Consider the following 25,808-nt stretch of genomic DNA (forward strand, 5'->3'; position numbering starts at 1 on the left):
CCGCTCGCGCTCAGGCGGACAGAGGCGGTGCTGAACTGGCAGAGCTGGCCTGAGCGCGGCGGCAGCAAGCGGGGATGGAGGAGCCGGAGCCGGGTGCGGGCTCCTCCCCGCGGCGCTTCACCTGGGAGGAGATCGGGCTCCGCACGGGCCGGGGGCACCCGCAGCAGGAGCGGTGGCTGGTGATCGACAGGAAGGTCTATGACATCAGCCAGTTCTACCGGCGGCACCCGGGGGGCGCCCGAGTCATCAGTCACTACGCGGGGCAGGACGCCACGGTGAGGGCCGGGGCTGGAGGGTTCCCTTTATTCCCCGTGCAGCGCTGAGCCCCGCACTGAGGCTGGGGCAGGTGGCGAGCGGGTCATCGCGGGTGCTGATTTGGGGTCGCACTGTGCCTGTGCCCGCCTGGTGGTGCCAGCACACCGCGGGGAGTTTTTGTGTGTGGCAAGCATTAAAGAGTTGGGGAGATCAGCAGGGGCAGTGGGGATGGGAGGTGGCAGAGCCTGGGGGATGAGCTAATGGGAGAGGCGGTACTAGGCACAAGCTAAATGTTGTGTAAAGGGGAGAGCAAGAAGGGATTCAACTGCAGGGATTTTATTCTCTGTAGTGGGGGTGGAGAGCTGTAAATTGGAAAAATCAAAGGGCTGTATCTAGAGGTAATGCCAGGAAATGAGAGGAATGGAGGGAGCAAATCAGGAGGCGGGAGCAGCATGGAGTGTGTATGGGGCACAGATGGTGGAACACCTGAGTTAGCCCAGTTCCAAAGGGCCACCTGCTCTTTGAAGCCCTGTGCATATGCTGATGATACTTCCACAGTTCTGTGAGCAGGACTACTCCCCACACAGAGATCCTGGTAAAGACCAGCAAGATGACTCTGTGGTCCAAGTTCTCTTATGTACCTGAGTGAGAGTCTGGGGAAGGGGCTTTCTGGAGCAGCTGTATGGTGATGGGAATCCTGAAAGTCTGTAGTAACTTAGACAGGGAGGGGAAGAAGAAAGGACAGGTTCTGTAGAACATGTGCCCCACTGGTGGCAAGGGGATGTGCTAATGGGAAGAGGGAAATAAGTAGTGGGATCTGCTTATTTCAGTTGAAGTGGTAGCTTGTCTTATTTGTTTAATTCTGATTGTGAATCAGAGATTTTGAAGCTGCAGTCTGAGGTAAAAAGCAGATCACAGTATGTTTAGCACTGGACTTACCATATATCTGCTAGCTGGAGGTTGATACAAAAGGTGAAGGGAAGGCCCCACCAGCAAAGTCCTGGTAGCATGTTGCTGAACATCTAGATTCAGCAGGGAAGAGATAATTTGGAGAGATGGGGGTTTCTTGTTTACCCCTTACAAGGGTATTGTCGTCAGTATTATCCTCAGCTCCGTCACTTAGGCCCCAATCTAGTAAAGCACTTAAGCATATGCTTATCTTTAAGCATGAAGTCAGCGGGATTGCTCACACACTTAAAATTAAGCACATGCTTAACTGCTTTGGTGGACTGGGTCTCTAAAGTGCATCTGCTTTCCAGGATTTTAGTTCTGAATTATTTTTTATATAGCAGTGTAGATGTACTTGGTATTTAGGTAACTGATGCTAAACAGAGACCAAAATCCCTACCCTGCTGAGCTTTCACTTTTAAAGCACAAGCTGACTTATGCCCATTATGCTTCATGAGATCACTTGTCTGTTCACTCCACATATGGTTTCTGGGGTTTACTTGCCAGCACATGAATGCCTACTTCGTTAAAGCATGGTACATATTTTTGCATGTATGCCCTGGCTGTGTGCACCCCAACTGTCAGTTGTCCCAAGCATAGGTGGGCGCAGCCCATTTCATTAGGGTGTGCACCCAGGGAGCCCCACCCTGCCCTAGCCCCACCCCCATCCTGCCCCCATCCACTCCCTCCTACTTCCTGCCCTCTGACTGCCCCCCTCAGAACCCCCAACCCCCCCTGCTCCTTGTCCCCTGATTGCCCCCACCCCTTATCCAACCCCCCTGGCCCTGGACCCCTTACCATGAGATGAGGGTCCTAGCCTCCCCGCGGAGCCAAACACTGCCCCGCAGAAGCACGCAGCCCCAGCTCCACAGGTGGGATGGGAGACAGAGAGGCTCAGGCCAGCTCCACACAGAGTGGGGTCAGGGCTTCAGCCCTGCAACTTTTGCCACTAGGGTGGCTGGGGCTCCCAAGACGGGGACTTCAACCCCACATCTTCTGCCAGGGTCCAGGGCTTCCACTCCCTGCCCCAGTGTGGCTCCTCTGCCCCCCCCCCCCCCACTCCAGTGCAGCTCCTGCCAGGGTCCGGGCTTCTCTCCCCTCCCCCCCAGTGCAGCTCCTGCTCGGGTCCGGGCTTCTCCCACCCCAGTGCAGCTCCTGCCGGGGTCCGGGCTTCTCCCCCCCCCCCCCCCCAGTGCAGCTCCTGCTCGGGTCTGGGCTTCTCCCCTCCCCCACTCCTTCCCCCCACGTGGCTCCAGCCCTGTCTGGGGCTTCTCGTCCCCCACCCCCGCATGGCTCCTGCTGGTATCTGCAGCTTCTCCCACTGCACCCAACCCTAGCCTAGCTGGGCTCCCTTGGGTCACCTGCTGCCTGCTGTGGCTGCAGTGGAGCCTGGCTGGCAGGGAGCAGCCATACACGTGGACGCCATGGCCACCAGCCCAAGAGGGGCGGCCCTAGGTAAGCAGGGGCTGGCTGTGCTGCTGCTGATAGCCCCGCACTCCCGCCCACACCCAGGGCCGGCTCCTCTGTAGGTTCTTTTATTGTTTTAAAATACGTTCTCTCTGTAATGCTTTTCCCTTAAGAATTAAAGTGCTTGCTTAGAAAGAGCTGTATGGTAACTCATAACTGTTGGCAATTACCCTGTTATTAGTCTCTGAAGAGAAAGCAAAGCACAGACCCTGGCCTGTTGAAGCAGTCCGCCTTGCTGGGGAATAACACAGTGTAGGCAGGGAACTGTTCAGCCTGGAAATACCCTGTTCAGAAGGGAGAGAGAAACGGGTTTCCACTCAAGAGAGGCAAGGCTGGGGAGCCAGAAGCCTAGCGTGGGATGCCCTTGCTGAACCATGTGGCGGGAATATGGGAGCAGTTGTCCTGAATTGTGACACACACAACAAGTGTTACGCTTTCTCATCTTCAGAGAGTAACTACAATTGGGTGAAACAGAACTGCTGACCTCTGAAGTAGCTGAGCTGGAGTGAATCCCAGCTTTTTTTGGATATTTCTATAGTGGAAATCCAAAATCAGACTCCTAGAAAAAACAAAAGCAAAGGAAAAGCACTTCCCCTTTAAATGTGTGGCTTGCTTCCTCAGTACCATGATTCCTAGAAGGTACATTAAAGCCCCATCACAATCCCCTACCCCCACCCTCCCTTGAGACTTTACTGCCAGGTTGTACAACCACCACTATAATGATTGGTCTAAACTTGTGGTACCACCGTCTCCTGGTCTATCCATGTACAACCCCCTTATTCTCCCTCTTCCAATAGGAGGACAGAGATGAAAATACCCCTCTCCCTCTCCCCTGTTTAGGTAAGCCTGAGCTGAGAGGATGCCCTCTCCCCTTCCTGATTAAATACAACAAGGCTGAGCTGGAATTGGCTGCATCAGCCACATTTGAAAACTGTTCCTGGCTAGGTGCCATTTAAAGGGCCAGCACTTTCCAAAAGAACACAAAGCCATGTGGGCACGTGTGGTGCTGAGCAATGTACTAGAAACAAAGAAAACCAGGAGTGGGGGCAGGGATTCCCTTGAAAAGAGAAAGCAAAGTTAGTCCTGGGAAGACTGTAACTGCAATGCTAGGACAGGCACGGGGAGAGGAAATGTAACATAAGACAAAGTGGGAGACTTTCAATGGGAGTGAGGCACCAAACTAACACGTGCGCCCCCTCCAGTGGGTTTGGAATCTAAAGCAAGGTGGATTGGGAATATAGTGATACAGGTATATAAACCCTGACTTGCTTGGTTGGGGCCACGCTTTCCCAGAGAGGGCACAGGGAACATAAAACTGCTAAAAAAATCCGAGGAGTCCGATGGCACCGGACTCCTCGTTGTTTTTGTTGATACAGACTAACATGGCTACCCCTCTGATATAAGTGATTGTTAAGTGATTGACGATTTTCCCAAGTGACAAGAAGTCACTGATTTCCCTGGCAGGGCTCTCCCAAGCAGCGGTGCACAGGGGGGAGTCAGGAGCTTATTACACAGACTGTTCAGTAATGTTGGGGGAGGCACCTGAGGGAACCAAAGGCAGCTAGAGGGGGAGCAGTAGTAAGCAGCGAAACTGGGGGATGGGCCTGTGGGAGAGTGTCAGTGGGGACGAGCCTGGAACAGCCTGGGGGGTTTGTTTGCAGTGAGTGGCAGAAGTTGGGGGAACCTCCTAAACCAGGGGTAGGCAACCTATGGCACGCGTGCCGAAGGCAGCACACGAGCTGATTTTCAGTGGCACTCATGCTGCCCGGGTCCTAGCCACTGGTCTGGGGGGCTCTGCATTTTAATTTAATTTTAAATGAAGCTTCTTAAACATTTTAAAATCCTTATTTACTTTACAAACAACAATAGTTTAGTTATATATTATAGACTTATAGAAAGAGACCTTCTAAAAATGTTACAATGTATTACTGGCACGCGAAACCTTAAATTAGAGGGAATAAATGAAGACTTGGCACAGCACTTCTGAAAGGTTGCCGATCCCTGTCCTAAACCCTCCTTCTTCACCTGATTAACCTTTTCAATTCAGCCAGCCCAGTCCTGTCCCTACCCTCCAGTTGCCCCAGTCCCCAGCCTGTCTCCCCACTAGCTCCTGTACACCCATTCTGCAGGTCACTGAGGCAGCACTCTGCCTCCAGCCCTTTGCGGTGGATGAACCATGCTGGTTAGTCCAGTAGGGAGAGTGCAGAGCATCCAAATTAGCAATGCCCATTGGAGATGTCACAGCAGTTCCTGTGATCAGGGGGAGCGACTGCAGCGTAAGCTTTGCTGCCTGCCCTTAGCCCAGCTGGAAGTGTGGGAAGTGGAGGGAATGGGAGTAAATCATTGCTTGGAATGGTTAGAGGCACAGGAGAGGGGGAAATGGGGTATCAGAGAACCAGGTGGAGTACAGAAGAGGGCACATTGGTTCATATTTTGAAAGTGGAGGGGTTGGAGCCAGAAGAGGGAATGGCTGGTGTTGCACAAAAGGAGAGAAATGAGAGGAAACAGGAGGCAGAAGAGAATGGGGTCAAGGAGGCATGTTATGGGTTGGACAGGAAAAGAAAGACTTTTGATTCAGGAGTAAGGAGGAAGAGGGCCCAGATACCATGGTGACGTGCATGAGAAATATCTAGCTAGCAGAGAGCTCCTACTGCAAGGTATCTGTTTTGGCTTTGAAGAGATCGCCAAGGCGTTGGGCAGGGAAAGAAGAAGGGTCCGGCAGCTCCACCTGCCCCAATGTGTGATTTATTTCACCCCATTCTCTTGTCTGTGTTTCAGGATCCTTTCACAGCGTTCCACCTTGACAAGGCTCTGGTGAGAAAGTACATGAGCTCGCTGTTGATTGGGGAACTGGCATCGGATCAACCCAGCTTTGAGCCCAGCAAAAACGTGAGTGTCGTAAAAGTCGGATGTTGGGATGGGATTAGGGCAGCAGTGGGGATGTGCTGATATCCCTCATTTTCTGGCAACCAGAACTCCCAGGAAATGGCAAATCACATTGCATCTTGGACTCATGCCTGTTTGAGGCTTCCCCTTGGTGTCCACCAATACCAGCCTAGAAAAACAGGGCCTATTGGTCACAGGTTCCCTCCTGTGTTACCGCAACACTCATCAGGCGGGGAGCAGAACATGTTAGCTACAGGCTCCCCTCAGTGATACAGACCTACTGACCAGGGGATCTCTTTGGTGTTCTAGTGACCCTCACCTGAGGGTGGGAGTGAGAAGGGCAGATCCAGTCAGCCATAGGCTCTCCCCGGTGTCACAGAGACCCTTTACCCACCCGAGGGTTATAGCATGTCAGCTGCATACTTTCCCTGATGTCACAGCTACTGCCTCTGAGGGGACCCCAGCTTTCCACTGCTGCTGCAGTGACCCCTCTGGAGCTCCCAGGGCTCCTGAGGCTGCTGTCCTGCACACCCATGGGAGAGTGCTGAATGTTGGGTCTCCCTGCAGAAATTGCTGGTAGAGGACTTCCGCGAGCTGCGCACCACCGTCGAGAGGATGGGACTCCTCAACCCCAACCACTTCTTCTTCTTCCTGCTTCTCCTGCACATTCTGCTGCTGGATGTTGCCGCTTGGCTCACCATCTGGTACTTTGGATCATCCTTGCTGCCTTTCCTCTTCTCTGCATTACTGCTAGGCACTGTCCAGGTAAACTGCTCAGGGATCATCCTGTACGTCCACAAACTCAGGACCAATGATGTATCCCCGGGTGCCTCTGTCAGTACTTGTAATGCTCTTTTACTTGGTGAGCCAAGGAAAGATAAACTTGAAAATGCTTCAGGAATGCTGGGAGTGGGGGGGCTGAAAGCAACTGCATTTTTGGTCTCTCCCAGAAGGAGGCACTGTGAAGAGCAGTGTAGGAGTGGACATGGAGAGCTCACAGCTTCTCCATTCCTTGCCTGTCTTAACAGGAGGAGCTGGAGAGGAGGAGCAGTGGTTGTGGGAAGCTCCCAGCTATCTTAGACTCCGCCTCTCTTAGAAGGAGGTGCTGTTGGAAATACAGCAGAAGCTCTGGATGTGGCAGGTTCACGAGAATTACAGTCCCCTCCTTCCCAGGGTCTGGTTGAGGGGAGGGGATGCAGCCCCTCAATGCTTGCTTTTTGAGTAAGCGGAGTTAGAACTGGTATCCTATGTATCTCCTCCCCATAGTCTGCTAGAGCGCTTCATTCATCCTGACTTCATGCTATAGCTGTACTTCTCTGCTCTGTTTTGTATGAACTTTGAGAGACACTAGGCAGTAGCCACGCCCTCCTTGTGTTCCCATGGGAACACGTAGTGCACTGGAGCTGAGGACATAGCAGCTATGAAAGCCCCAGCTGTTCCTCCTTTGCCCAGGTGGTCCCTCTGGAATTACAAACGCTCAGAGGAGACAGGCTTCTCCTGAAAGGCTACTTTGTTACGGCGCTCCGACCAGTTTGAAGAGAATAAATGCTCTGATTCTTAGTTCCATAGCCTTTTCTTCCTGGCCCCTCCTTCCCCACGTAAACAACTCTCCAGCGCTCTGTAACCTCACCCGGTCCAGGCTGGAGTCTAGTGGCAGTACAGTGAGGGAACGATGTTTGGGATTGTGTGTGGAGAATGGAAATATCTCCTTGTGACCAGTACAGGGTGCTCTCACCTGCTTGAGGTGAACAGTCAGGAGAGCAGGAGCGTTGTTCCTACGACTGTATGTGTGGAGAATGAACACTGTTGCAGAAGCTCACTGAACTCTGGCTGTTTTCTCAGTGATTCCTTTTGTCTTCCAGGCCCAGGCTGGGTGGCTCCAGCACGATTTCGGGCACCTCTCGGTGTTCAGCAAATCCAAATGGAACCACTTGGTTCACAAGTTTGTGATTGGCCATCTGAAGGTAAGTGTTCGGTGCTGAGAGCAATCGCCGGAGTTTCAACAGGACTCGTGAGCAAGGGAGCCCCACAGGTTCAAGAAGCCTCTCGTTCCCTAACTGTGACAGGGAGGGGAATGTGGTGCAGCTCTTGGGAAGGGGTGAGGAGTTGACTTATTTTTGGCAGCATTGAAGTTTGAATCCTCTGGTCTCATTTGTTCCTGCAGGGTGCGCCAGCCAGCTGGTGGAATCATCTGCACTTCCAGCACCATGCCAAACCCAACTGCTTCCGTAAGGACCCTGATGTTAACATGCACCCCTTATTTTTTGCTTTGGGAAAGACGCTGTCTGTGGAGGTGAGTCTGAGGGATGTCTGGGGGCAGGTTGGATCACTGGAAGAATGCGGCATTAAAAGGATCCAAAATCAGGAAGCAGCATAAAGTTGGGGAGAACACGAACTATCATGCAGAGCTGCAGAACAGCTAGGCTGCCTCTGTATTTCAGGCATTCAGGGAAGGAGTTGGGAGGAATGGACCTCTTGCTTAAAATCCAATTTCCTGTGAGAGAGGAAGTGAGAGATCATGGAGTGACAGTAGCCTCCCTGTAGCTGTGGTTGCAACCAGCTTCCTTTTTTTTTTTTTTTGGTCCTGGTATAACTTTGACTTGGAAAATTGGTTTAGCCTGAAAATGTCCAGCTTTTACTCTGGAGGCAAAAAAGAAAGTTCATTAAACTGCTTTTGAATCAGTATAAAAATTACCCAGATTTGAAATGTTGTCTTATATTAACATTACTTTGTCTTCCCCAGCTCCAAACAACTTGTTACAACTTCTTTAAACTTTCCATACAGTTAAACTTCATTAAAAGTTGCTTTTTTGGCTGTTTTCGACTGTGTTAAAGATTGCTTCATGATTATGAGTCAGTATTCATTTTCTTAGCTGAAGAAGAGCTATGACGAGATACGGATTTGGATACAAGTTGCTTGTTTTGTTAATTTTTAGATTAGCTTGGCTAATTTTAGTGCTCCAGGAAGTGAAACACCAGCTAGCATATAAAAGTGATTCAAGATTCCTATGCATTCAGCCAAAACACTAGCTAATTCAGTGCTGGACCCATGGGCCCACTGAAATCAGTGGGAATCTGTCAGTCAATTTCAGTGAGATTTGGAATTGGTCCCAGCGGGAGTGCAAATGCATCTCTGGTGTAACACTTCCAGAAATGGTTTTGACATTTGGGTTTTTTAAAACATGAACCCAAATGAATATAGTGACTGGCTCAGACTTTCTGATTTTTTCCCCCTGGAACTGAGGAATTGTTGGCCTACTCAGTGCAGGGAAGCAGTAAATTTGATATATCTGGACTTTAGTAATGCTTTTAACGCAGTCCCACCATGATATTCTCATAAGAAAATTAGGGAAATATGGTCTTGATGAAGTTACTATAAGATGGGCGCAGAACTGGTTAAAAGACCGTTCTCAAAAAGTAGTTAGCAGTGGCTCATTGTTAAACTGGTAGGGCATATCCAGTGGGGTGCTGCAAAGGTCTGTACTGGTACTATTCAGTATTTTCATTAACGGCTGGGATAATGGCGTGGAGAGTATGCTTATAAAATTTGCAGACGACACCAAGCTGGGAGAGGTTGCAAGGTCCTTGGAGGTCAGGATTAGAATTCAAAATTATCTTGATGAATTGGAGAATTGGTCTGAAATCAGTAAGATGAAATTCAATAAATACAAGTGCAAAGTACTATACTTAGGAAGGAAGAATTAAATGCACAAATACAAAATGAGAAATAAGTGGCTAGGCAGCAGTACTGGAGAAAAGGATCTGGAGGTTATAATGGATCTCAAATTGACTATGAGTCAACAGTGTGATGATGTTGGGAAAAAGGCAAATATAATTTTGGGATGTATTACCAGGAGTGTCATATGTAAGACTTGTGAGGTAAGTCTTCCACTCGGCTCAGCACTGGTGAGGCCTCAGTTGGAGTGTTGTGTCCTGATCTAGGCACCACACTTTGAGAAAGATGTAGACAAATTGGAGAGAGTCCAGAGGAGAGCAACAAAAATTACATGATGTTTAGAAAAATCTGACCTATGAAGAAAGGTTAAAAAAAACCATGGACATGTGGAGTTTAAAGAAGAGAAGGCTGAGGGGGAACATAAGTCTTCAAATGTGTTAAGGGCTGTTATGAAGAGGACAGCAGTTAATTGTTCTCCGTGTCCTCCAAGGGTAGGACAAGAAGTAATCAGCTTAGTTTGCAGCAAGGGAGATTTAAGTTAGATATTAGGAAAAACTTTATAGTTAAGCACTGGAACAGATTACCCAAGAAGGTTGTGGAATCCCCATCATTGGGGTTTTTAAGAACAGGTTAGACAAACATCTGTCGGGGATGGTATAGGTACACTTGGTCCTGCATTAGCGTGAGGGGTTGGACTAGATGACCTGTCTAAGTTACTTCCAGCCTTATGTTTCTATGATTCTGCTTATGGCAGGGGTGGGCAAACTACAGCCCGAGGGCCACATCTGGCCCTCCAGATGTTTTAATCTGGCCCTTGAGGTCTCGCTGGGGAGCAGGGTAAGGGGTTTGCCCCACTCCGCGCGGCTCCTGGAAGCAGTGGCATGTCCCCCCTCCGGCTCCTACGTGTAGGGGCAGCCAGGGAGCTCTGCTTGCTGCCCCCACCCCAAGCGTGGCCCTCACAGCTCCCATTGACCGGGAACCACAGCCAATGGGAGCTGCAGAGGCAGCGCCTGCAGATGGAGCAGCGCGCGGACAGGGCCGGCTCTAGGTTTTTTGCCGCCCCAAGCAAAAATTTTTGGTTGCCCCCCACCCCAGCCCTGGGCTCTCACCCCCCCCCCCCCACCAGTGCCCTCCCCCACCCGCACCCCCTGCCGCCCCAGCCCTGGGCTCTCCCCCCACCAGTGCTGACTCCACCCGCTCCCCCCTCGCCTCCAGCCAGTCCGGCACTGGCAGGGTCGGGGTAAGCAGCGGGGCTCCCGGGCCGCGCCTCAGCCCAGGGTCCCTCTAGCCAGGGCTCCCGCCTCCAGGACCAGCGGGGACACGGGGGGGGGCAGAGCTGGGGGACCACCCCGGCAGGGGGTTGAGGAGCCAGGGCAGGGTAGCCCCAGAGGGAGCAGAGCCCCGGAGAGCGGGACGTGGGCCCCGCACGGCAGCGCCCCACATGGCAGCGCCCCGCCCTCTATGGCCCCGCTGCTGCTTCTGGCCACCCTGCCACAGTCCTTGGGCGGCACGGGCCGCTTGACCCAGCCCCGACTACGGCGCTGGGGGGTGACCGCCCTGCGGCACCTGCAGGCAGCTCCGTGTGCCCCGAGGGGTGGCCTCCAGCCCAAGTGTCCCCCGTTTGGAGCCTGCCTGGGCCAGCCACAAGGTGAGGGTGCTGCTCCCCCGCGGCGTGAACCGCAGCGGCCCCAGGGCACCCCCCCGCACCACGCGCTGCTGCTGCCAGGGCCGGCTCTAGGCTTTTGCCGCCCAAAGCAAAAAAAAAAAAAAGATGTCCGGAATGCCGCCCCTGAAAATGTGCCGCCCCAAGCACGTGCTTGGTTTGCTGGTGCCTAGAGCCGGCCCTGCGCGCGGAGCTGCCTGGCCACGCCTCCGCATAGGAGCTGGAGTGGGGACACGCTGCTGCTTCTGGGAGCTGCTTGAGGTAAGCGCTGCCCGGAGCCTGCACCCTGACCCCCTACCGCGCCTCAACCCTCTGCCCCAGCCCTAATCCCCCTCCCGCCCTCCGAACCCCTTGGTCCCAGCCCGGAGCACCTTCCTGCATCCCCAGCCCCTCAGCCCCACCCCAGAGCCCACACCCCCGGCTGGAGCCCTCATCCCCTCCCGGACTCCAACCCACAATTTTGTGAGTATTCATGGCCTACCATTCAATTCCCGTACCCAGATGTGGCCCTTGGGCCAAAAAGTTTGCTCACTATTTGAGGATGGCAGTGATATGGTCTCACTTATCTGTACGTAGGGCATTGAAAATCAAGTGTCTCCCAAGATAGGAAAATCTATTCACCCTTGTTTCCATGGAGATGATCTACAGTCTAGGTGGTTATCTGTCTCTGCTTTGGAGACTAATCTGATATGGGTGGGTGTTCTAAACACTGCCACATATATTAATAGCATCATGTTTTATTTTGGTTTCTGTATTTTTGCATAGCCTACAAATTATGCTTTGTACCGTATGCATTTTTCCAGTTCTAGGAACTGTATTAAGCAGCTGTACTAGAAGGTAGCCTGCCTAGATATTGCCAGCTTCTGCTACCAATAGCAAGTTACAGTGGAGAGTAAGGCCCCAGTCCAGCATGTGCTTAACTTTACGCAAATGAGTAGTCCCATTGGCTTCAACGGGACTACTCACATGAGTATTGTTGGAGGTGAAGATGAATCTATCCCAGATCCAGGACCCTGCTGCTGACTGGTTTATTTCAGAGCATTACTGAAGGCAAAATTCAGCTACAGTTCAGTCTGTTGGCTTATCTGTATTATCCAGGTGATAAGCACTCTCTCGTGACCATGTGGAGGGAGCTTTTGTGCATGTCAGAGTGAAGGGAGCTTTCTGGATTCACATGGAGCCATTTTGCTGATTGTCATTCTTTCAGTGGAGGCAGGGTAGAGCAGAGTAGGACTGTCCGTCCCTTCTCTACAAAGGTGACAGCTCTAATCAGGGCCTGCTACAGATCTGTCTTACTAACTGAGAGAGACAAGGTGGGTGAGGTAATATCTTTTATTGGACCGACTTCTGTTGTTGAAAGAGAGAAGCTTTTGAGCTACACCAGAGCTCTTCTTCAGGTCCCTCTGTAGCTCGAAAGCGTGTCTCTTTCACCAACAGAAGCTGGTCCACTAAAAGATATTATCTCGCCCATCTTGTCTCTCTAATATCCTGGGACCAACATGGCTGCAACAACACTGCACACATTAATAACTTAGCATACACATCAGAACATTCCTGTTTTCTGAGCCCCAGTGGCTCTTGAGTTGAAAGATATGGATTGGGTGATGGTCAGGATCCTGGAGAGGTTTGGGTGTGTGTTGTCTCCCATCCTTGCTATCTTCTCCTCTTGGTTAACAGTCTGCTGTGAGTTAACCCTGAGAGCACAGGGAAACCTGAGCATATGGCCTGCTGTTGGGTGTATTATTCAGTAGTGAGTGCCACTATTTGTCTGTGTGACTCTTATCAGCTCTGTGGTCTCTTGAGAGGACTTGTGATAAGACAAAACCTTGGTAGTGGTCATAGTAATAAATGGAATCACATTTGTGATGTGGTTCCAGCGCCCCCTACTGGGGCAGAGCTTGTTGTACAGGTCAGAATTCACATTTCAAGGGCCTAGTCTAGACAGTTATGCATCAGAGGCAGAGCGGGGAGGTGTCCCTTTAGAAGATATAAAATAGGGTGAAGTAGTGCTGTGGGTGACCCAGGTATGAAGAGAACTGGCGGGTACCTGATACCACCTCTCACTGGGGAGGTATTTATGCAGACATTTCTCCTGATGGAGTTGGTAGGAGATTTGTGAGCCTCTCTCTCAGGGAGGGTGATGGAAGTGCTTGTATAAGTGTCTCTGTAGCCCAGGTAACCTGCCATGATCCCTTTTCCTTTCACAGCTCGGGATGAAGAAGAAGAAGTTCATGCCTTACAACCACCAGCACAAGTACTTCTTCATCAGTGAGTATCTCCACTCCCGTGCAGTACCAGCAATCATTAGTAGGAGCATTGCCAGCAGATTGAGGGAAATGATTATTCCCTTCTATTCGGCACTGGTGAGGCCACATCTGGAGTATTGCGTCCAGTTTTGGGCCCCCCACTACAGAAAGGATGTGGACAAATTGGAGAGAGTCCAGCAGAGGGCAGCAAAAATGATTAGGGGGCTGGGGCACATGACTTCTGAGGAGAGGCTGAGGGAACTGGGCTTATTTAGTCTGCAGAAGAGAAGAGGGAGGGGAGATTTGATAGCAGCCTTCAACTACTTGAAGGGGGGTTCCAAAGAGGATGGAGCTCGGCTGTTCTCAGTGGTGGGCAGATGACAGAACAAGGAGCAATGGTCTCAAGTTGCAGTGGGGGAGGTTTAGGTTGGATATTAGGAAAAACTATTTCACTAGGAGGGTGGTGAAGCACTGGAGTAGATTACCTAGGGAGGTTTTTAAAGCCCGGCTTGACAAAGCCCTGGCTGGGATGATTTAATTGGGGTTGGTCCTGCTTTGAGCAGGGGGTTGGACTAGATGACCTCCTGAGGTCTCTTCCAACCCTAATCTTCTATGATTCTATGAATCACCAGAACCCTCCGAATTAATTCCTTTTGGAATATGATTACCTGCTTCATGTCTTTGTATTCTCCTTTTCTCTCCTCTAGTTGGACCCCCAGCCCTGGTGCCTCTCTACTTCCAGTGGTACATATTCTACTTCGCAGTGCAGCGCAGACAGTGGGTGGTGAGTATGTCCAGCTTTGCCAGACCCTGCGGTGCCTCCCCCTAGTTTTCTGAATAAGGTTTGGTGTGGGGAGTTGGGACTGAAATGTCAGAGGGAGGAGTCCTGAGTGTGGAATGGCTGGTCACCATGTCTCACTGTGACACAGTGGATGGGTGTATGACTGGTGCCGAATCCTTTGACAGAAGAGCAGAGTGGGTGTCTTCCTCCTAATGCATGTGCTTCTCAGTCTGTGAGGGACCAGCTTCTGCTCTGGTAACAAAGGGAGCTGCCTGGACTCTGCTGCTGTGCAGGGATGGTCGTCAGTCAGCAAGGGTTTCTGGGGCTTTCCCCTCATGTTGTGGGGTTGGTGCAGCTCTATGGAGCCTGACCATCAAATGGCACACGTGGCTGGTTTTGGGCAGGAAGGGAGACAGTACTTACCCTTCTGTGGCTGCCTGAGGGGGAAAACCATTGAAAGCTGAGGGGAGCGGGAAGGAAAGCTGTAGAAATGAGAGGGGCTGAGAATGGAATTCAATGCCTCATCTTTCTGGGACAACTACATTTAAAAAAAAAAAGTCGATTTTTCTCTTTGTGGGGAAGGCCCCTTTCTCCTAGTTCCCCCACCCAGTTTCAGTGGTGGGGTCTCCAGGCTCCTGCTCTACAGCCCAGCATGAGAGAGCACCCAGAGCAGCGCCAGGCTTCTGTAGCAAAGATCTGGCTGCATTTGCCACTTCTCCCTGCCCCCAGAAGCTCTCTTGTTATCCCCCCTTTACACTGTTCGGGCTTCCCAATGGCCTAGAACCCAGTCCTCCAGCAGCACAGAGTGGACCAGGCAAAGGAGAATATGGGGGGGATTCAGGGGCATGGTGGGGGGTATGCTGGGACAAGGAGGGATAATGGGGGTTGGGAGGCAAATGCAGAAAAGGAAGAGCTCTCACCTGAGATTTAGGCGCAAGGGGGTCTTGACTGGGGAGAGAAGCAACTGAGAGAGGATTATTGCAGGAAAGAGAGTAAGTACCAGAGAAAAGCCCACAGGAAAGTGAAGAGGAACAAGGAATGGTGGGAGGGAAATGAGGCAGAACTAAGCTGTCTAAAGCTGCTCCTGCTTTTCCCCTTCCACTTCCTGAATCTCTCCTTTCTGCCCTCATTGCCCATTCTGGCTTCAGAGGTAAACGAGATATGTGCGCCTTCTTTTGGCCCATGGCCCAGGTCAGGCTGATTATGTGCCAGGGAGTGAAGGGGAGCTAAAGCATATGGGCAGGAAGGGGGGAGGAGGGTGTCTTCAGGGCTGTATTTCAGATGGCGCATGCTAGGGGAGGGGAGGGAGATAAAGACTGGGAATTATAGTGGTGGTTTCTGGGGGTACCAGTGCAGGGCAGTGGGCAGGAGCTGTAATCTACACCCTCGATGCAGGTTTCTCTCTGTCTCCTCTCTGGCAGGACCTGGCCTGGATGCTGACCTTCTACATCCGATTCTTCCTCACCTACTCGCCATTACTGGGGGCAAAAGGGCTCCTGGGGCTCTTTCTTCTGGTCAGGTATCACTCATCCTGCTACCCCCTATGGCTGCTTCAGCTCATAGCTGTTTCTTATAAATCCCTCTGCTCTGCCCTTCCCTAGCCTCTAGCCACCCTGCCCATCTCTCCTTTTCCTATCTACCCCCTAATCTTCTGCCATTGTGACTTTCTATGAGCTGACAGGGGAGATTATTTTCCCTGTGGTGTCATCACCTGTATGGGCCTTTTGCTGTCCGGTTGGTTGGATTCCATGGTAGAGGTTTCATCAAGCAGTAACTGCTTTGGCCCAGGACGAGTGCTTGTTCCTGGGCTGTCACAGGCTTAGGTGGGCATGAGGTGAGTGACTGCTTTGTGTGTGTTTGTCTGCACAGGCTCATAGAGAGTAACTGGTTTGTCTGGGTGACGCAAATGAACCACATCCCCATGCACATCGATTACGATAAGAACGTGGACTGGTTCTCTACTCAGGTATGACCCTTTCCTTCCCCGGGAGCTGTGGGCCGGTGGGTGTAAATTCCAGACCAGATGGCACTTTGTCATAGATGCTAGGGGTCAGCAGTGAGCCCATAGAGTGTTACAAAATTCAGTAGGGAAAGGCCTTGTGAGCACTCTGAAATTTGTGGTAATGGGGTGGGAGTCTGCACTCATTGGGGGTGACATGGTTACTGCAGGGTGATCTGGGGTTTCGCCTGAAGCTCTCCCAGTGCAAGATGCTCCTATGTCCTTCTCTCTTCTTGTGTCTTGACCCTGTGCCTATTTCTGTAAGGGTGAGGAGGTCTCCACAGAGGAGAGTCAGGGCAGATTTGTCCTAATCCTGCTGGTGAGACCAGCTCTGTATTGGTTAGGACTATGATCCCATATCCCAGAATAACAACAAGGAGTCTGGTGGCACCTTAAAGACTAACAGATTTATTAGGGCATAAGCTTTTGTGGGTAAAAACCTCACTTCTTCAGATGCATAGAGTGAACGTTACAGATGCAGGCATTATATACTGACACATGGAGAGAAGGGAGTTACTTCGCAAGTGGAGAACCAGTGTTGACAGGGCCAATTCAATCAGGGTGGATGTGATCCACTCCCAATAATAGATGAGGAGGTGTCAATTCCAGGAGAGGAAAAGCTGCTTCTGTAATGAGCCAGCCACTCCCAGTCCCTATTCAAGCCCAGATTAATGGTGTTAAATTTGCAAATGAATTTTAGTTCTGCTGTTTCTCTTTGAAGTCTATTTCTGAAATTTTTTTGTTCAATGATAGTGACTTTTAAATCTGTAATAGAATGACCAGGGAGATTGAAGTGTTCACTTACTGGCTTTTGTATGTTACCATTCCTGATGTCCGATTTGTGTCCATTTATTCTTTTGCGGAGGGACTGTCCGGTTTGGCCAATGTACGTGGCAGAGGGGCATTGCTGGCCCATGATGGCATATATAACCTTAGTAGCTGTGCAGGTGAATGAGCCCTTGATGGTGTGGCTGATGTGGTTGGGTCCTCTGATGGTGTCGCCAGAGTAGATATGGGGACAGAGTAGGCAACGAGGTTTGCTACAGGGATTGGTTCCTGGGTTGGTGTTTCTGTGGTGTGGTGTGTAGTTGCTGGTGAGTATTTGCTTCAGGTTGGGGGGTTGTCTGTAAGCGAGGACTGGCCTGCCTCCCAAGGTCTGTGAGAGTGAGGGATCATTTTCCAGGATAGGTTGTAGATCGTGGATAATGCGCTGGAGAGGTTTTAGCTGGGGGCTGTATGTGATGGCCAGTGGTGTTCTGTTATTGTCCTTGTTGGGCCTGTCCTGTAGTAGGTGATTTCTGGGTACCCGTCTTGCTCTGTCAATCTGTTTCCTCACTTCCCCAGGTGAGTATTGTAGTTTTAAGAATGCTTGATAAAGATCTTGTAGGTGTTTGTCTCTATCTGAGGGGTTGGAGCAAATTTGGTTGTATCTTAGGGCTTGGCTGTAGACAATGGATCGTGTGATGTGTCTTGGATGGAAGCTGGAGGCATGTAGGTACGTATAGCGGTCAGTAGGTTTCCGGTATAGGGTGGTGTTTATGTGACCATCACTTATTTGCACTGTAGTGTCCAGGAAGTGGATCTCTTGTGTGGACTGGTCCAGGCTGAGGTTGATGGTGGAAATTGTTGAAGTCCAGGTGGAATTCTTCAAGGGCCTCCTTTCCATGGGTCCATATGATGAAGATGTCATCAATGTAGCGCAAGTAGAGGAGGGGCACTAGGGGACGAGAGCTGAGGAAGCGTTGTTCTAAGTCAGCCATAAAAATGTTGGCATACTGTGGGGCCATGCAGGTACCCATAGCAGTGCCACTGACTTGAAGGTATAAGTTGTCCCCAAATCTGAAGTGGTTGTGGGTGAGGACAAAGTCACAAAGCTCAGCTACCAGGCGTGCTGTGGCCTCATCAGGGATACTGTTCCTGACAGCTTGTAGTCCATCCTCATGTGGAATATTGGTGTAAAGTGCTTCTACATCCATGGTGGCCAGGATGGTGTTTTCAGGAAGAACACCAATGCATTGTAGTTTCCTCAGGAAGTCGGTGATGTCTCGAAGATAGCTGGGAGTGCTGGTAGCGTAGGGTCTGAGGAGAGAGTCCAAATAGCCAGATAATCCTGCTGTAAGAGTGCCAATGCCTGAGATGATGGGGCGTCCAGGGTTTCCGGGTTTATGGATCTTGGGTAGCAGATAGAATACCCCTGGTCGGGGTTCTGGGGGGGTGTCCATGTAGATTTGTTCCCGTACTGTTGCTGGGAATTTCTTGAGCAGATGGTGTAGTTTCTTTTGGTATTCCTCAGTGGGATCAGAGGATAGTGGCCTGTAGAATGTGGTCTTGGAGAGTTGCCTGGCAGCCTCCTGTTCATAATCCGACCTGTTCATTATGACTACAGCACCTCCTTTGTCAGCCCCTTTGATGGTAATGTCAGAGTTGTTTCTGAGGCTGTGGATGGCATTGCGTTCTGTACGGCTGAGGTTATGGGACAAGTGATGTTGTTTGTCCACAATTTCAGCCTGTGCACGTCTGCGGAAGCACTCTATGTAGAGGTCCAGTCTGTCATTTCGACCGTCAGGAGGAGTCCACGCAGAGTTCTTCTTCTTGTAGTGTTGGTAGGAGGGTTCCTGTGGGTCAGTGCACTGTTCAGTGGTGCGTTGAAAATATTCCTTGAGTAGGAGACGACGAAAGTAGGCTTCCAGATCACCGCAGAACTGTATCGTGTTCGTGGGGATGGTGGGACAGAAAGAGAGTCCCCGAGACAGGACAGACTCTTCTGCTGGGCTAAGTGTGTGGTTGGAAAGATTGACAATGTTGTTAGATGAGTTGAGGGTACCACTGTTGTAGCCTCCTGTGGCAGGTAGGAGTTTAGATAGCTTACTGTCCTTTTTCCTCTGTAGAGAAGTGAAGTGTGCATTGTAAATGGCTTGTCTCATTTTTGTAAAGTCCAGCCACGTGGAAGTTTGTGTGGAAGGTTGGTATTGTATGAGAGTCTCCAGTTTTGAGAGCTCATTCTTGATCTTCTCCTGTCTGCTGTACAGGATGCTGATCAGGTGGTTCCTCAGTTTCTTTGAGAGTGTGTGGCACAGTCTCTCACCATAGTCAGTGTAGTATGTTGATTGCAATGGATTTTTTACCTTCAGTCCATTTGGTATGATGTCCATCTGTTTGCATTTGGAGAGGAAGATGATGTCTGTCAGTATCTGTGCAAGTTTTTTGTTGAAGTTGATGGATTTCCACTCCATATGGCTAAATTTAGTGCCTTGCATGGTGTCAAGTATCAGGGGGTAGCCGTGTTGAGACTAACCTGGACTTCCACCTGGACTTCAACAATTTCCACCCCACCATCAACCTCAGCCTGGACCAGTCCACACAAGAGATCCACTTCCTGGACACTACAGTGCAAATAAGTGATGGTCACATAAACACCACCCTATACCGGAAACCTACTGACCGCTATACGTACCTACATGCCTCCAGCTTCCATCCAAGACACATCACACGATCCATTGTCTACAGCCAAGCGCTAAGATACAACCAAATTTGCTCCAACCCCTCAGACAGAGACAAACACCTACAAGATCTTTATCAAGCATTCTTAAAACTACAATACCCACCTGGGGAAGTGAGGAAACAGATTGACAGAGCAAGACGGGTACCCAGAAATCACCTACTACAGGACAGGCCCAACAAGGACAATAACAGAACACCACTGGCCATCACATACAGCCCCCAGCTAAAACCTCTCCAGCGCATTATCCACGATCTACAACCTATCCTGGAAAATGATCCCTCACTCTCACAGACCTTGGGAGGCAGGCCAGTCCTCGCTTACAGACAACCCCCCAACCTGAAGCAAATACTCACCAGCAACTACACACCACACCACAGAAACACCAACCCAGGAACCAATCCCTGTAGCAAACCTCGTTGCCTACTCTGTCCCCATATCTACTCTGGCGACACCATCAGAGGACCCAACCACATCAGCCACACCATCAAGGGCTCATTCACCTGCACATCTACTAATGTTATATATGCCATCGTGGGCCAGCAATGCCCCTCTGCCACGTACATTGGCCAAACCGGACAGTCCCTCCGCAAAAGAATAAATGGACACAAATCGGACATCAGGAATGGTAACATACAAAAGCCAGTAAGTGAACACTTCAATCTCCCTGGTCATTCTATTACAGATTTAAAAGTCACTATCATTGAACACAAAAACTTCAGAAACAGACTTCAAAGAGAAACAGCAGAACTAAAATTCATTTGCAAATTTAACACCATTAATCTGGGTTTGAATAGGGACTGGGAGTGGCTGGCTCATTACAGAAGCAGCTTTTCCTCTCCTGGAATTGACACCTCCTCATCTATTATTGGGAGTGGACTACATCCACCCTGATTGAATTGGCCCCGTCAACACTGGTTCTCCACTTGCGAAGTAACTCCCTGCTCTCCATGTGTCAGTATATAATGCCTGCATCTGTAACGTTCACTCTATGCATCTGAAGAAGTGAGGTTTTTACCCACAAAAGCTTATGCCCTAATAAATCTGTTAGTCTTTAAGGTGTCACCAGACTCCTTGTTGTTTTTGTAGATACAGACTAACACGGATATCCCAGAATGCCATTCTCACCCAGGGCTGGTCTCACTGTCCTCAGGAGTGAGAGCTGTCATCCCCATCCTCAGATGAATCTGTTCAGGCTAGAGGAGAGTGAGGATGAGAAGGTGGCACCAGGTTATACCGCTGTCCAGGCAAATGAGAGATGAGCATTCATGGAACAACACTCACTGCTCCCCTTCCTCCCCCAGCTCCAGGCAACGTGTAATGTTCACCAGTCTCTGTTCAATGACTGGTTTAGCGGGCACCTGAACTTACAGATCGAACACCAGTGAGTATGGGCACAGGGATGAGGGAAGGAATCTTAAGGAACACCAGTCACTGTGGGCACCAGGGGAGGGCAAGGGACCCTGTGCGGCATCAGTGAAAACAGGCACAAAGGAAAGGGCAGGAAATCTATGGGGTACAAGACATGGAGGAGGAGTGGGAACTGTATTGGGCACCAGATGGAAAGGCAGGAACTCTCTGGGGCACCAATGACCTACACCCATTGAGAGAGACGGAATGGGAACCGGATGGGGTATCAGTGAGTACAGACACTGAATATAGTGAGAAGTGAACACTATAGGGCACTAATTGATTCTAGACTGAAGGTGAGAATAAGGCACCTGTAAGGTTGGCTCCTTGAGGGGAGGCAGGAAGCCTGTGAAGCACTAAGTGAGAGACCAGCTCTCCTGCAGGCTTAAACTAGTGTAAATGGTGGATTCTCTGTAATTTGTAGTCTTTAAATTATGATTTGAGGACTTCAGTAACTCAGCCAGAGGTTGTGGGTCTGTTACAGGGGTGGGGTGGGGTGGAGTGAGGTTCTGTGGCCTGCAATGTGCAGGAGGTCAGACTAGATGATCATGATGGTCCCTTCTGGCCTTAAAGTCTATGAGTCTATGAGATCTCACTGAATCAGCCCCCTTCTCTCTCCACAGCCTTTTCCCCACAATGCCTCGACACAACTACTGGAAGGTGGCCCCCCTCGTGAAGTCCCTGTGTGCCAAGCATGGCATTGAGTACCAGTCCAAGCCCCTGTTCACTGCCTTTGCAGACATTGTGCAGTAGGTATCAGTCAATGTAAAAATGTTGTGCAGTAGCCTTTGACAAGATGGGGACACTGGGCCTTGTGGGAAGACAGGTCCGCTAGGGATGTGGGGTGGGAGGGCTGCAGCTGAAACAGAAGAGATGTAGTAGAAATAGGATTGGATGGTTCACGGGACTGAGAATGGGATATGGACCTTTTTATATCTAGCCACTGGTTTCAGTCAGTTGCAGATAGCTAGTGTGGACATTCTAATGGAGAACACTCTGCCAGCAGCCTCTTCTCCCACCTCAGGTGCCTCCCTTACTGTCACTCTAGGATTATGTCAGGGTGGGAATCTCCTAGACAGGTCTGTTCCAAGCCTCATTCATTCCATCTTTGTCTTTTTGTAGCCCTTATTTGTGGACTTGAAACCTTACCTGACCATGTCTTCTCCTTTGCTTGCCTCCGTCCTTTTTGTCTCCTGTTGGGTTATTTAACCCTCGGATCATACAGCAGTCCTTTGTGACTCCATAGGGACTTGTCCTATGCCTTTCCCAGGATCTGTAGCCTGAATCGTTGTCTTTGAGGATCTCCCTGATGTGTTCGAGACAAGGGATTTGAATATTACACTAGATTTCATCGCCCCCCCACCCCCACCTCAAATTTGCTTTATTGATCTTTACTCTCACTGTGCTGCCACATTTCATCATTTGTTTCTAAACTAATCAGACTCTCTCTCTCTATCCCTGCAGCTCTCTGAAGGATTCGGGGGAGCTCTGGCTCGATGCCTATCTACATAAATAAGCAGCAGCAGCTCCAAACAGAGGTATTCCCCACCCTCGCTGCCTCCCAGGGTGGTCACCATGAAGACACAGGACAAAGAGCTGGCTGAGCCAGGGGTGTGGAGCTGGGCAAGCTTAATTCCAGTAATGAGTGTGGGGTTTTTTAAAGATGTTTGTTCTTAGTCCTTCTCATGCTTCTCTTACTCCTCCTTTTTTGGGACTGAATAATAGAGAGGATCAGAATGGAGGAGACCACCCGCCAGGAAGGAGGAGGAGCCTGTAGGTCTGGGAATTACCACCCTTCTGTCTGGTGACATTTCACTTGCTGTGTCTGTAGGAGAGAAACCTTTTATCTAACATAGATATTTCTGAGATGCCTGGCAGCTTGCTTCCCCCGCTCTGCTCCTTCCCCATGTGAAAGAATCAAGGAAGCTGGGACAGTCTGAGAGCACTGAAGTTAGAAGTTGGGGTGGTGGGAAGAGGGAGAAATAAGGAGAAATGTAAGTGTGGAAAAGAGAAGAAACTGTGTAGGTGCTATGTTGTTAAACATCATTGTACATTTAAGAATGGTAAACCAAGTGCCCAAACCTTGGGGGAGTGGGGTAGAGAAGAAAGGCCAAACCACCAGGCAAGGGCTTAGACTACTTTGTAGGATGAGTGTGAGAAGAGAAAGACCAAACCACAGTGCAGGCACTGGTGGGATGCCAGAGCTGTTCCCTAGATGTGGGGTGCTTGGCATGCTGTGTCTAATGGGAGTGTTGCTACATATATGCATTGAGTGCTTTTTTTTTTTTTTTTTTTTTTGTAGAGGTAGGACAGTGAGCCCCTGGATCTCTGGGTTAATTATCATATTGCAACTTCCACTGGAGATGGCATGAGTAGCTTCCACAGTGCCATACCCTAAAAGTGAAAGAGTTGATGGACCAGTTACTGATACTCTAAAAAGATAGACATTAATGCAAGGGGAACCTCTAGTCCCCCCAGATTAGCTGCTACAGTGCCCCCAGCAATTTAGATTAGGAAGAAGAATGTATAACCAATCCATGGCTCCTTGGGAGTGTACTCTCATTATACTGCACCCTTTGGCTACTGAGGACTTTGTAAATAGGGAGAGAACTCAGGATTTTTTGCATATGAAGCACAGGATGCTCCCATGTGAGCTACAGGCAAATCTTCTTCCACTGTTGAGGCAATAGGGTTCAGGACTCCACTTGAACATGTCTAACATTCCAGCCAGCAGAAGGCAGTGGGGGACACACATTGCACACACACAAACACAGGCCAGTATGTTGTGCCTCTGGTTCTCTATGGGTAAGTATGTCTACACTGCAATAAAAAACCCACAGCACTGAGTCAGCTGACTTGGGCGGAGGGCGGGGGGCTTGGGCTGTGGGGCTAAAAATAGCAGTATAGATGTTCGGGATCAGGTGAGAGCCCAGGTTCCAAGACCCTCCCTGCAAGCCCCATGCCATGGGTCTTTGATTGCTGTGTAGACGTACCCTATTAGGTAATGTGCCTTCAAGACATGCTCTGAAAGGGTATGCGCTTCACTGTAACACTGCCAGAGTATGGCGTTTGCCGACGCTACCTACAAGGCCAAACAGCCCAACTGCCAAAGTAAATGTAGCACGTAGCATGACCTTTCTAAAGGCTGCAGTTTGATCACTCGCACCCACCCTACCCCCGTCACTTCTTTGTGTTTGAGCCTCCCCTCTCCCGGTTTTGGGTCCAACCTCTTTCCTTCTCTCTCTGGGGTTCTTAAATGGACAAGTGTGACGCGAGGACTCTCCCCATCTTCCCTGCCCTCCCCTCACTCCTCCTGCAGCCAGCCAGCATCATGACAACTTTTCCCAACTAAGGTAATGGGTGATTCAGGCCATGACTACACCACAGACTTCTGCTGGCACAGCTGTGTCAGAGGCAAGAAGAGGGGTGATCTCTGACCAGCACAACTGTGCCAGCAAAGTCCCTAGTGCAGACACAGCTATACCAGCAAAACTGTGCTTTTCCTTAGATAGCTGGTTTTGCCTGAGGGAGGAGGGTGGGGCTGGAATAAGCTATGCCATTACAAAGCATAGTTTTGTTGGTATAGCTGTATCCACACATGGCAAGGTTTGCCAGTAGAGTATTCCGCTGTGTGTCATTATGCCAGCAAAGTGCTCCTAGTGTAGACATGGCCATAGTATCTAAAGGGGATTGGGAAAGAAATGTAACTTCCCCTCTCAGGCCACCATCCAAAAGGTTGGAGGGCCTGTGAAGCAGGCGGTGTCACCTCACCCTCGACAGCGGCTGGGATGGGAATTCATTTTTGTTTAATGGAAATAATTAAATTGCCATTAAATCATAGGTCCGGAGTGTTGAATAAAGAGTGTAAATTAAATGAAATCCTCCGAGCTCCTGTGGTTGTTTTCCCCTGTTCTGTCCCTTTTCTTTTCATCGTTTTCTTTCATGTGGGGGATTAGTAAGGAAACCCCCTGCCTTCCCCAATCCCTTCCATCATAAGAGTAAATGTCATCTGTGCAGGAAACATGGCTTTCTGGGGGCTGGTCTGCAACTGTTGAGTAAGCTCCTGCAGGCGCTAAGGACCATCACAAACCTTGCTACCTTCTGCTCCAAGTTCAAGGCGCACTTCTTCAACCTGGCCCTCACTAGCATAAACACAGAGCAGCAGGTACATTGTACACAACCAACAACCCCTACCAGAACAAAACTCTACACACCAATGTCTCCCTGGGGTGAGGATGAGAGGGAAACCAGATCATACCTGACAGAATTTAGTCACATCCCTGAATGCATGCCTCGTAGGTGCTGAGATAATCTGGAGGTGAGGGCAGGATAAGAACCTATAAAGGAATCTTTAGGGGAACAACTATTTGTCCATGCTGCAGCAGCAGTGAGTATGGCTGTTCTACCCTGATCATCTACTCCCTGGCCAGGTTCTCAGGATCTGGAAGAATCCTCACATGTATGTGAAGGGAGTTCTCTCATCTGTTGGGCGGTTTACCCAGCAGAGGCTCTCTTCCCACCTTAAATCATTTCAGGACAGAATTATATTTCACCTTGTGATGGGTTGCTCCCATTCAAAATGCCACCTGATGTACTGAGATACCACTGAGCCTGCCTGTTCTGCCAGCCTGGGCCCCCTTTACCCTGTCTTGCTGAGCCAGGCTCTTAAGCCTCCTCTAGCACACACACAGGCAGGGTCACACCCAGCTGCAGAAAGACACAGACACTGAGATCAGCTCTGGGAAGACTCAGTTTAAGGGACTCGCCCCAGCACTCAGGTGCCCACCTCCCTTGGAGTACAGACCAAAGGTATATTGTCTTGCACTGTATAGAAGAATCTGCACAGCGCAAGCTCATAAAAATTCGCCCTCTTCCTCAATGTGAAGAAAGATATGCACAGCTTCTTGCCCCCTCTCCCCCAGATATGAATTGCACAAACTGAGTAATGTTACAAACCAAACAAATTTATTAACTATAA

General features: G+C 50.2%; 1 protein-coding gene across 1 annotated transcript; it reads left to right on the forward strand.

Annotated features, from left to right (window-relative positions):
- Window positions 1-71: 71 nt before the first annotated feature.
- On the forward strand, window positions 72-22,346 carry LOC135878484 (acyl-CoA (8-3)-desaturase-like). The gene is made up of 12 exons (XM_065404164.1): window positions 72-275; window positions 5,449-5,559; window positions 6,124-6,321; window positions 7,419-7,520; window positions 7,721-7,849; window positions 13,103-13,163; window positions 13,849-13,925; window positions 15,344-15,441; window positions 15,792-15,888; window positions 20,725-20,804; window positions 21,454-21,579; window positions 22,295-22,346. Exons 1-12 carry the CDS (start codon window positions 75-77, stop codon window positions 22,344-22,346), a joined length of 1,332 nt encoding a protein of 443 aa, XP_065260236.1. The 5' UTR covers window positions 72-74.
- The last annotated feature ends 3,462 nt before the right edge of the window (window positions 22,347-25,808 follow it).

Source organism: Emys orbicularis, chromosome 4, assembly GCF_028017835.1.
Source record: "Emys orbicularis isolate rEmyOrb1 chromosome 4, rEmyOrb1.hap1, whole genome shotgun sequence".
NCBI classification, from domain to species: domain Eukaryota; kingdom Metazoa; phylum Chordata; order Testudines; family Emydidae; genus Emys; species Emys orbicularis.

Bases quoted from the DNA above. Each gene is read 5' to 3' on its own strand.
- LOC135878484 (XM_065404164.1), top strand. From the start codon at position 75: ATGGAGGAGCCGGAGCCGGGTGCGGGCTCCTCCCCGCGGCGCTTCACC. The intron at 13,164-13,848 runs GTGAGTATCTCC...TCTCTCCTCTAG, and splicing joins GCACAAGTACTTCTTCATCA to TTGGACCCCCAGCCCTGGTG. The intron at 20,805-21,453 runs GTGAGTATGGGC...CTCTCTCCACAG, and splicing joins AACTTACAGATCGAACACCA to CCTTTTCCCCACAATGCCTC.